Genomic DNA, 11366 nt, shown 5'->3' on the forward strand with positions numbered 1-11366 from the left:
CTGGAAAAAAGCTCCTCCTATTGACCATGTGACTAGGAGCTGGCCAATAGGAGACCGAATTCACATCTCAGATCCTTACAAAACAATAATTGAGTCATTGTACACTTTCCCCCATTAGATGGCGACAGAACACAGCAAATGAGAAATACATTGCATCTAAAATGAAGGTGACTAGAAATGGAGAATTAGAGCTCAAAAATAATGTAGAGGGCCAGTTAGAGAGTGAGCAGTAGTGTACAGAAACTACTCACAATTCAGTATTACTTAAAGGGACGGACACAATCTGGACTGGGTCACTACATCATGTCTTCTGTTCTCCAATCATTACCATGAGTTGGTATTGAAGTCCCATGTCCTCTGTTGTAAACTCAATCACCATGAGTTTTTATGGAGTGGAAGTCTCATGTCCTCTGTTCTCCATTCTCCACCATGCGTTTTGGAGGTCTTATGTCTTCTGTTCTCCACACTCCACCATGAGTTTTGGACGTCTCATGTCTTCTGTTTTCCACGCTCCACCATGAGTTTGTGGGTTTCAGAGGGTCCTGTGTCCTCTGTTCCTCCTTATTACCATGAGTTTGTATGGGGGGGTTACAATATCCTCTGCTCTGTTCTCCCTCACAACCATGAGTTTGTATCGAATGGGGGGGTTCCATGTGTCCTCTTTTACCCCTCATTACCATGAGTTTGTATAGAGCTGATGTGCAGTAGGAGTATAGAGATCTGGACAGAGCAGGAGGAGGATGGAGAGTCTGGCCCTGGAGCCAGGACAGATGGGCATCCATTATCTAGATCAGTAGGGGTCCCAGGAACTGGACCTTCCAGCAATCAGCAATTTATTAATTATCCTGTAAACTTGAGACATATTGCCATGACATTTGATATCAGAGGATACATATTGGATAGTTGGACAATCACGGCACCATGGAAGGGAACCATGTCATATTAATAAATATAGTGCTCCAAGACTTTTTGGTGCTTTGAGGACAAACCCGTAAAGGGCCATCCGGGCAAGTTTTGGGTTGTTTTCCCATGGATGGGTAGGGTACTTTTTTCTTTTATTTGGCGCTCACCAATATTTCTAATCTACTATCCCATACACTATTTTTCTCCAGCTTCATTATTAATCTTAAAGCTAGTTACAGCAATGAGATCGCTCTTCACCTGAATCCTCGTCTCAACAAGAACACCGTGGTCCGGAACAGCTTTACAAATGGGATCTGGGGAGAGGAAGAGACTGAACAGGTGAAAAACCCCTTCAAAGAAGGAGAATACTTCAACGTAAGTAGCCGAAAAATTAAATCTGATGTAGAAATAAACCAAAGCTTCCATAATGCCGCACTAAAGATTGTACTGCAGGTCGGAGATGCATCTCTGAACCCCTTCAGGGGCTTTTTTTTTTTTTTTTGTGCTTCATTTTTTTCCTCCTCTTCTACCCGGAGGCATAACCTTTTTATTTTTCTGCTATTTATGCAAATCAGAGGACGTTATGGTGAGCCGAGCTAATAGCTACACCATGCCAAGGGGTCCTCCTAATCGAAGCACCCTCATTTCCATATATATTGAAAGTGATTTTTTTTCTACAACACTAAAATGTACGGCATATTTCTAGCATAATTTGTATAGGGACTAAGTCCCCTATATTTAAGAAGCTGAATTTACGGTTCTGGAGTGACAGACTCACTCTATTTATAGAATAAACTAGAGGGAGCTCAAGAGCATACGGCATACTCATTTATTATTGACAGATGAAATACATCTTTAAGGCATCAAGGATCTTTAGAGCATAATGTGCGTCATGCCATCCAGAATTTTCCCTCTCTCTCACACTTCCACATCCTGGGTGCAAATACAGTTGAAAGCAATGATGGAGGTGGGAGCTGACAATCTGTCCTCCACAGGGCCAGGCTGGGGCAAAAGAGCAGCCCTGCCATACAAATCCGACTAGCCTACATACTATAACACGAAACCCCCCCCCCCACACACACACACACACACACACACACACGATCAGTGGATTTTGCTGTACAGTTTGGTGTGCCCTTCAACACTCCTCTTAAAGGCGTTATTTGAAGAGCCATGTGTGAGTGCCGCCACAGTACGCATGTGTAAGGGAGGGACAGTGCTGAAGTCATGACCTGAATAACTGCCATATCAAGGTCCAGTCCTTTCCCTACAGAAAACTGTACTCTTCTCTTCTGCATACCTGCATCTCCAGATTCAGCTTACTCTGGGCACTTCCCAGGCGACGACAGTCCCTCTTTCAGGCGACCCCCAGCAATGGAGACACAGTCCAAGCTAACTTTAACACTTTCTTTACTGAGTACTTCACACTTTACATCCACAGTTGGTACATCAAGACATTTACTTATTTCCTCATCTCTCCCTTTCTGGTTGTCACTTCTGTGCCATACATGCCCGGACTGAACTGTCCTAGACTGCTCCCCAGTTCCTTTCTAGCCTGACCTCGCCATGATGACAATTCCTCGGCCTGTTCTACCCCAGACTCGAAATCATCAGTCCTCAACTTTGGTTGCCTCTGGTAAAGCATCCGGCCTGTCTGTATTGATCTCGTTGAAGCTCCAACTTCCTCCATCTCAGCTGTCCATCTGATTTCTGCCCTAAAAGTATCTGCCCAGGCGATAAGTCGCCACATTCTTTCTTTCCTGCTCTGGCCCACTGCTATGACACACAATGGCCGTGGGTAACGTGGGTTGCAGCGCTTGAACGCTACTTGCCTGCCAAGCTGTCTGGGCCTATAGCCCATGTGGACACTAGGGCACCCTGGCCCCTTCTGACCTAACTTCCTAACAAACTCCCTCTTAGTACCCAGCAGCCCCTACTACTTTAAACATGTCCTGACTTGTATATTAATCTAAGAACTGTGTGTATTGAAATGTCCACCATCTCCTGGCCAACTAGGAAACTACACTTACCCTAAGCTGCTAAGAATGATAAACACTAAAGTGGCTCCCTCTAGTGTCCGAAGGGTGCACTATACTTATCCTACCTACAACACAATATCACATACAGGAACACAACATAATATACATACTGTAGGTATAAAGAGAATGGTAACCCATGTAAGAGTTTGGCAATACCATTAGTAGTGGTAATACATGTTTTCCATATAGCAGTACCATGGAGTATTAACAAAGACACTACAATCATTAGCACATGTAAACATCAACACAATAAGAACAATTAGGGGAAGCAGTGCAAGGCGGTAATCCTATGTCACCCACTTACACATGATCGACCTCTTCTTTAGAGCGCCGGTTCTCGGGATCATGGGGTCCCAGACGTCACACCCCAGCGACTACATAGGTCTCGGGATAGGGGATAACTTGGCATAATCCATTTAAATGGGTTTTCCAACATATACATCATATTTTTCGGACTATAAGACGCACCTAGGTTTTAGAGGAGGAAATTGGGGGAAAAAAAACTGAAGCAAAAAATGTGGTCAATTCTGTACTTAATATCCCCTATCCTGGTAAATATGGTCCTTTCAGCCCCATCCTGATACACATAGCTCCTCATCCCTATCCTGGTATGCATGGCTCCCTCATCTCTATCCTGGTATGCATGACCCTCATCCCCATCATGGTATGCATGGCCTCCTCATCCCTGGCCTGGTATGCATGACCTCCTTATCCCTATCCTGGCAGGAATGATCGCCCTCATCCCTATATTGGTATGTAGGGTCTCTATCTCGTCCTAGTATGCATGGCCCCATCCCTATCCTGGTATGCATGGCCTCATCTCGTCCTAGTATGCATAGCTCCTCATCCCAATCCTGGTAGGAATGGTCCACCTCGTCCTTATCCTGGCAGGAATGATCGCCCTCATCCCTATACTGGTATGCAGGGTCCCCATCTCGTCCAAGTATGCATGGCGCCATTCCAGTACTGGTATGCATGTCTCCATCCTTATCCTGATATGATTGGTACCATCCTTTCCTTATCCTGGTATGCATGGCCCCATCAGAAAAGATTAAAAAAACAAACCATTACACTTACCTTCCCGACGCACCCTCGCAGCATCCTGTTCCAATGCTAGAAGCTGCTTTATGCTTGGAAGCAGCTCATGGCAGGGACGTCATGTGCTGCTTTCAAGCTGAAGGGCAGCTGCCGGAATACTCAGTGCACTCTGCACGCCGGGACTTTGCATCACAGAGAGCAGTGAGTATTCATTGCTCTTCAGTAGCGCGCACAGTCTCAGCAGGAGCCTTCCTGCTGCCGCCGGCGGTCACATGTGCCAATACTTAAGAGAAATGAATATTCCGAATATTCATTTCTCTTAAGTATCGGCACACGTGACTGCCGGCCACAGCAGGAAGGCTCCAGCTGACACTGCACACTACTGAAGAGCAATGAATACTCACCGCTCTCTGCGAAGAACAGTCCCAGTGAGTATTCCGGCAGCTGCACTTCGGCTTGCAGTCAGCGCATGACATCCCTGCCATGCGCTGCTTACAAACATTAAGCAGCTGCTGGCAATGGAGCAGGACGCTGCGAGGGAGTGCCGGGAAGGTAAGTGTAATGGTTTGCTTTTTTCAATCTTTTCTGATGGTGCCTGCATACCAGGATAAGGAAAGGATAGGACCAATCATATCAGGATAAGGATGGGAGTGGGGGCCAATCATACCAGAATAAGGATGGGACCAATCATACCGGGACCAATCATACCAGGACCAGGATGGGGCCAATCATACCAGGATGCGGAAAAGAAATTAATATTCATTGCCCTCCACGCCCATGGGGGTGGAATGCAGTGAAAATTCATTTCTCTTTAGCAGCGGGCACAGGAGTTAGCAGCAGCCACCGGCTCCTGCCTCTGTGACCCATTGCTCCGCCGATGCTGCTCCCCCACCTCCCCACCACAGCCGGTCCATCCGGACCATAAGACGCACCCCCATTTACCTCCACATTTTGGGAGGAAAAAAGTGCGTCTTATAGTCCGAAAAATACGGTATTTTTTATTTTCTCATAGTATTCCTGAAAGTAATAAACCAATATTAACCCTCCCAAAAACCAATGTTGCCTTTCCAACAACAGGACAAGAGTGGTACTGTGCAGTGTATATATACAGGACAGGAAAAGTGGTACTGAGCAGTGTAAATATACAGGACAAGAAAAGTGGTACTCAGCAGCAGGGCTGTCACTAGGAATTTCGGGGCCCCATACTGGCAAAATTTTCGGGCCCCCTTCTTCCATCACTCTCCCATGATGTCATTCCATCGTGACTGATGTGCCTGCCAAGTAGTGCAGACCACACACGGCAGAGACCAGAGCTTCCGGGGAACATGGAGAGGTGAGTATTTTTTATTTATCATTGAGTACTTTGTGCGGGCCAAGAGACTATATTTTGAGGCCATCATATTATTTGGAGCGCTATGTTGGGCAAATCATGCGACTTGGATGGCCATCAACCTATTTGTATGGCTATTTGTGGGGCCACTATACCATTTTGGTGGGTATGTTGGGCCCATCATACTATTTGGAGGGCTATGTAGGGCCATTATATTGTGTACAGGAATATGTGCGGTCTATTATACTGCTTAGAGGGCTGAGTGGGGGCCAATTATATTGTGTGGAGGGCTATGTGGATTCTATTATACTGCTCAGAGGGTTGTGCGGGGGCCATTATAGTGTGTGCAGTGCTATGTGAGGAACCATTATACTGTTTGGAGCGTTAATGGGGGCATTATAATATGTGCAGACCATAATACAGTGTGGAAGGTTGTGTGGGGGCCACTGCACTGTATGGAAGTCTGTTTTGGTGACATAATATTGTGTAGAGGCTGTGTTAGGGCCAGCATAATGTGTGGGGGACTATGGGATCCATCGTGCTGTGTAGGGGGTCACTCTGGGGGTATCATACTTTGCAGGGTTACTGTAGGGTCATCATAATGTGTGTTTGGAGGGTACTGTGAAGGAATTCTGAGGGGGTATCTCTCTCTGGGGGCACATTTGTTGGAATCATACTTTTTGGGGGCTATGACAGGGATATCTTAGTGTGGGAACACTAAGGGGCTTCGAGTAAGAGAGAAATTACTTTGGAAGGGCTGCAAGTTGTGGGATGTGCTCTTTCGTAACCATGCTAAATATTATTTTTCTTTTGTGGGCTGGGGGTCCCCAATTAGGATTTCTGCTTTGGGACCCAATGATTTGTATGTATGCTCCTGAGGATTACGAGCTTACGTATTTTGGCCAAAATATCAACTAATACCTCACATTTTTTATGTGTTTTTTGCACTTTATTTTTCAGGGTGCAGTTGGGCCCATTTGGTCTTGTAAATTGTAGTGTCTGTTCACATGGCATGCATTTTGATAGCGCTGGGCAGCCCGCCTGATCTAATAGAAGGGCATAACTAACAGGCTGTTAACCTGGATCTTGTGCATTGCTGTGGTGTGAACAGTGCCGCATACAAGTCTTCATTGTGCATTAATATACCAAGCAACCGCCCCCTCCATGGTTGGTAGGCTGCGAGCAGTTGTCTCATCGGTATTCTTGCACTTGTGTTGCCGCCATCTTAACTATATGGGTCCACTGCATCCTGATAGTTCATTTGTTTAGAGGCCTGGGCAGGTAAGTATTTCTACCTTTTTTTTACTGTGTTTTTGAATTTTTGGAGGATTTTTAAGTCCTCTTTTTGTGCTATTGCTGTTTAGTGTATGCTCCTGCTGAAAACATCCCGAAAAATCTGATATCCACATCACGTGTCTCATTTCTTCCAGATTTCCATCTGCAGCGAAGAGCAGAATTTTAAAGTCTTCGTGAATGGAAGTCACAGCTTCAACTACGCTCACCGGCTGTGGAATCTGCAGCAAGTGGACAAGGTGGAAGTAGAAGGAGACGTGAAGATCATCTATGTGTTTTTCTGAATACGTGTCTGTTAAAATTTTCACTAAATAACCCGTTGAATCAATACTTAAGGCTATATCAATTGCATGGATAACTAATTTGTATAGTTATTTTTTACTACTATGCAATAAAATATTTCATATGAAAAGCAGTCATATTTTTTTGCGGCGGGAGGGGGGTGTTAAAAAATGTTTAGATCCTTTTATTTGTAATTATTTTTTTCTTGTCCCCAAAAAAATGATTTTTATAAACACATGACATGAATGTTATCTGTGACCTCAATGCAAACTTCATACATTACCTAGATCACTTGGACCTTATGAGTCTGGTGTACTTACTTTGAATATCCATGTCAAGTCCAAGAGATCTGCTTATTAATATATGCAGTTTACATTGCAAAATGCGATGACAGGTTCACTGTAAGAAATTATGAGCTTCTGCAATACGGATGGGGGGGAGACATCACAGAAGTTCATAACTGATCTTAAAGGAGTTGTATCCGTTGCCATATAGATGTCATTTTTTTACCTGGTGTAAATGCTGCCATTCTCCTTAATCCAATGTAGTTTTTCATTTCTTCATAAGCCTCTCTGTTCCTGGGATATGGCTCTTTCTTCCTTTTCTATACATCTGGTCTCTTTATCAAAGTGGGTGTGGTCCTTAACCCCTTTACCCCCAAGGGTGGTTTGCATGTTAATGACCAGGCCAGTTTTTACAATTCTGACCACTGTCCCTTTATGTGGTAATAACTCTGGAACGCTTCCATGGATCCTGGTGATTCTGAAAATGTTTTTTTCATGACATATTGTACTTCATGATAGCGGTAAAAGTTCTTGTATATGAGTTTTAGGCTTTTATTTGTGGGGGGAAGAAGGAAATTTGACGAAAATGTTGAAAATTTCGCAATTTTCCAAATTTGAATTTTCGTGCCCTTAAATCACACAGATATGTCACACAAAATACTTAATAAGTAACATTTCCCACATGTCTACTTTACATCAGCACAATTTTGGAACCAATTTTTTTTTTGTTAGGAAGTTTATAAGGGTTAAAAGTTGACCAGCGATTTTTCATTTTAACAACAAAATTTACAAAATCATTTTTTTCCAGGACGTCCCTCCTGACAGCACCAGGGAGGACGTCCCTCGCCTCCTTGCAGGGACAGAAAGAGCACACAAGAGGTTAAAAACAGTCTTCACCCCCATTCCCTCAGTGTTTCTTCCTGTCCCTGCACGGAGAGACGCACAAGAGGAGTCGGCTTACCGGAGGGGCCCAGGGGGATCGGGCGGCCCTGCCAATCCTTCCTCCTGTGAAGCGGCCCCGACGCTGAAACCCTCCTGGGTGGGGGTCCCTCAGCCACAGAGACCAGGGGAGGACGAGCCCCCTGGGTAGCGCTGCTTCCTCCTGCAGCGGAGGCTCTCAGCTCCGACGCCGGCAGCAGCGTGGGGACCGGAAGTTGCGTGCAGAGAGACCGCGACGCACTTCCGGTGACGTCAGAGCACCGGAAATACAGGCCGCCAGCGGGCGCTCTGAAGGAGCAGAGCGCTGTATCAGCGAGACAGGCAGCACACCCTCCTGTCCTGACCTCACAGAGGCTCTCAACAGCGTTGGAGAACCGGCACCGAATCGACCCGGATGGGGTAAGTACGCATAGCGCAGACCGACCGACTGACACCCGGAAGGCCCAGATAAGAGCCTGACTGTCCCTCTCTTGCACTATGCAGAAAAAGGCACAACCGACAGCGCCCATTCCCACGACCAAACAGGCGGAGAAAGACCCAGGGAAGCCTAGTAAGTGTCCCGTATGCAGAGTTAAGCTCCCCAGCAAGCACAAGAAGTTGCTGTGTGACACTTGTACGGCCAAAGTAATGAAAGACGAACAGCCGTCCCTCTTATCGGAGATGAGGTCGCTGATTCGAGAGGAGGTCCAGGCTTCCATGGCCACCTTGTCCCAGCCACAGCCAGCCAGTCCAGGCCCCAGTACTGAGCGAACCAGGCAGGAGATGGAGCTTAGTTCGGAGGAAGTTTCCTACTCCTCGGAGTCGGATCAGGAAGAAGGCGAGCTGGGCACTAGTGAACCAGAATATGGGAAAAGATACCTCTTTTCCTCGGATGATACAGACAATCTGGTTCAGGCGGTCAGAGACACAATGCAGATTGAGGAGGTCCAGAAACCTCAGTCCAGGCAGGACATGATGTTCGGCGGCCTTAGGGCGCAGAGAAAAGTAGTATTTCCAGTGAACGACTATGTACAGTATGAGCTATGTTCCTGGAGGAATGGGAGGAGGCGGAAAAACGTCTCGTAATATCCCGGGACTTTAAGAGACGGTTCCCCTTCGACCCCGAGGACATTAAAGAATGGGAGGTAGTTCCCAAGATTGATGTCCCTGTGGTAAAAGTAGCCAGAAAAACAACGATCCCTTTTGAGGACGCGTCTAGTCTGAGGGACCCCATGGATAGGAAGGTGGATAACCTACTAAGGCGGGCCTGGGAAACATCAGCAGCCTTAATTAAAACAAACGTAGCAGCTACTTCGGTAACAAGGTCTATGTGTTTATGGTTGGGCCAGTTAGAGGAACATTTAACTAATAAAACCCCAAGGGAGGAAATTATAGATTCTCTTGCAATCATGAACTCAGCCACAGCCTTCCTAGTCGATGCATCGGCGGAATCTGTTAGAATTGCCGCCCGGAATGGCTCTTTGCCAAATTCGGCACGCAGAGCCATCTGGTTAAAGACTTGGACGGGTGACGGAGCCTCTAAAAACAAGCTCTGTGCCCTTCCCTTCTCTGGGTTAAAAGTCTTTGGCCCAGCATTGGATGATATATTAGAAAAAGCATCCGATGTAAAGAAAGGGTTCCCTGAGGAAAAGAAGCCTAGGGACCAGCCCTTTCGTAGACCCGGGGGATATAGAAGGCAGCAGTACTATAGGTACCAGGGGAGCTCTCAGAGGGGTTCCTACGATAGCACCCACTCTAGAGCTGGAAGATCTAGAGCCCCCCCTTCTGGATCATGTACTAGATCCAGGAGAACATAACTATACCAATATAGGGGGTCGACTCAGAGAATTCAGTTCCCAGTGGGTACTGAGGACAATAGCAGAGGGTTACCAAATAGAATTTTCATCCCCTCCCCCCAAAAGGTCCATTTCTCCCCGCAGAATAAAAGACTCCTCCCAGATGTGGGTCGACGTGACAGAACTGGCAAACTTAGGGGTGGTAATTCCGGTTCCCCGGGCAGAAATTGGGACGGGCCACTATTCGTCCCTATTTGTCATCGCAAAGCCATCCGGAGAATCCCGTACCATTATAAATCTGAAACCCTTAAATGCCTGGGTCACATACAAAAGATTCCGAATGGAGTCAATCAGATCCACAGTCCATTTGATAGACAAGAATGTCCTGATGTGTACCCTGGACCTGAAAAGTGCCTACTATCAGGTGCCAATTCACCCAATGTCACAGAGATTCCTGAGATTTGCAGTAAGACTTCAGAATCGGACCTGCCATTTTCAGTTTCAGTGTCTTCCTTTTGGTCTGGCCTCAGCGCCTCGAGTTTTCACGAAGCTAATCGCAGAAGTGGTGGTGTTCCTAAGAAATCGCGGAATAATCATCATTCCATACCTAGACGACTTCCTTCTGGTGGCGAGATCGGCAGAAGAACTACGGCGACACAAGAAGACAATAGAGGTTCTAGAGTTTCTGGGCTGGATCATAAATAAAGAAAAATCGAACCTAGTACCAGAAAGAAGAAAGATTTTTTTGGGGGTACTACTGGACTCCAGAAGCAGAACTTCCTTCTTACCACCAGAAAAACAGACAAGGATACGGGACAGCATGAAGGAACTTTAAAAAGGCCGTGTTTCCATCAGAATAGCTATGCAAGCTCTGGGCCTCATGACATCCTGCATCCCTGTGTCCCCTGGATCACCTACCCATGGGTCAATCACTACAGACGCCAGCAATTGGGGCTTGGGGGGTGTAATATCCACACGTTATGAAGAATTCAAGGTATTAAACTTTAGATATGTTTTATTCTTCGTCCTCCAGCACACAGCATAACAGTTGCATTCCCATGCTACCCAGAAGTGAAACAAACTTCCCTTCTCATCCCTCTTGTCTCCACCCCCCAAGTCCCATAAGTCTGGCTTGCTTAAAGAGACAGATCTAATTATTATACATTACAGGGGGCTCATCTAGAAGGCAGAATTCTTCAGGGAGAATGGCCGGCAAACATGCGGTCCACCTCCTCCAACTACAAGGAACTTTACGCCACATGGGAGGCCCTAAGAAGAAATCAGGACAAACTAAGAAATCAACATGTCAAGATTCTATCGGACAATGTGACTGCGGTATCCTTCCTCCGGCATCAAGGAGGAACAAGGCATTGGGCACTCCAGGACCTGGCAAAAAAGATCTTTTCCTGGGCAGAAAATACGGTTCTGTCAGTAACAGCCGTCCATCTCGAAGTGTCGCAAAACACAGTGGCAGATAAGCAGG

At 46.3% G+C, this 11366-nt stretch overlaps 1 protein-coding gene across 1 annotated transcript in view; it reads left to right on the forward strand.

Annotated features, from left to right (window-relative positions):
• Positions 1-7015, forward strand: part of LOC141051929 (galectin-4-like) — a 42769-nt gene extending 35754 nt beyond the window's left edge. The window contains exons 8-9 of the mRNA XM_073549064.1: positions 1113-1278; positions 6741-7015. Of these exons, the coding sequence (XP_073405165.1) occupies positions 1113-1278; positions 6741-6887 (313 nt within the window). The 3' untranslated portion in view covers positions 6888-7015. The remainder of the gene's footprint in view (positions 1-1112; positions 1279-6740) is intronic.
• Positions 7016-11366: the final 4351 nt, after the last annotated feature.

The sequence above is a fragment of the Dendrobates tinctorius genome, unplaced genomic scaffold (assembly GCF_039654945.1).
Source record: "Dendrobates tinctorius isolate UK_male_01 unplaced genomic scaffold, ASM3965494v1 ptg000158l, whole genome shotgun sequence".
Taxonomy (NCBI): Eukaryota; Metazoa; Chordata; class Amphibia; order Anura; family Dendrobatidae; genus Dendrobates; species Dendrobates tinctorius.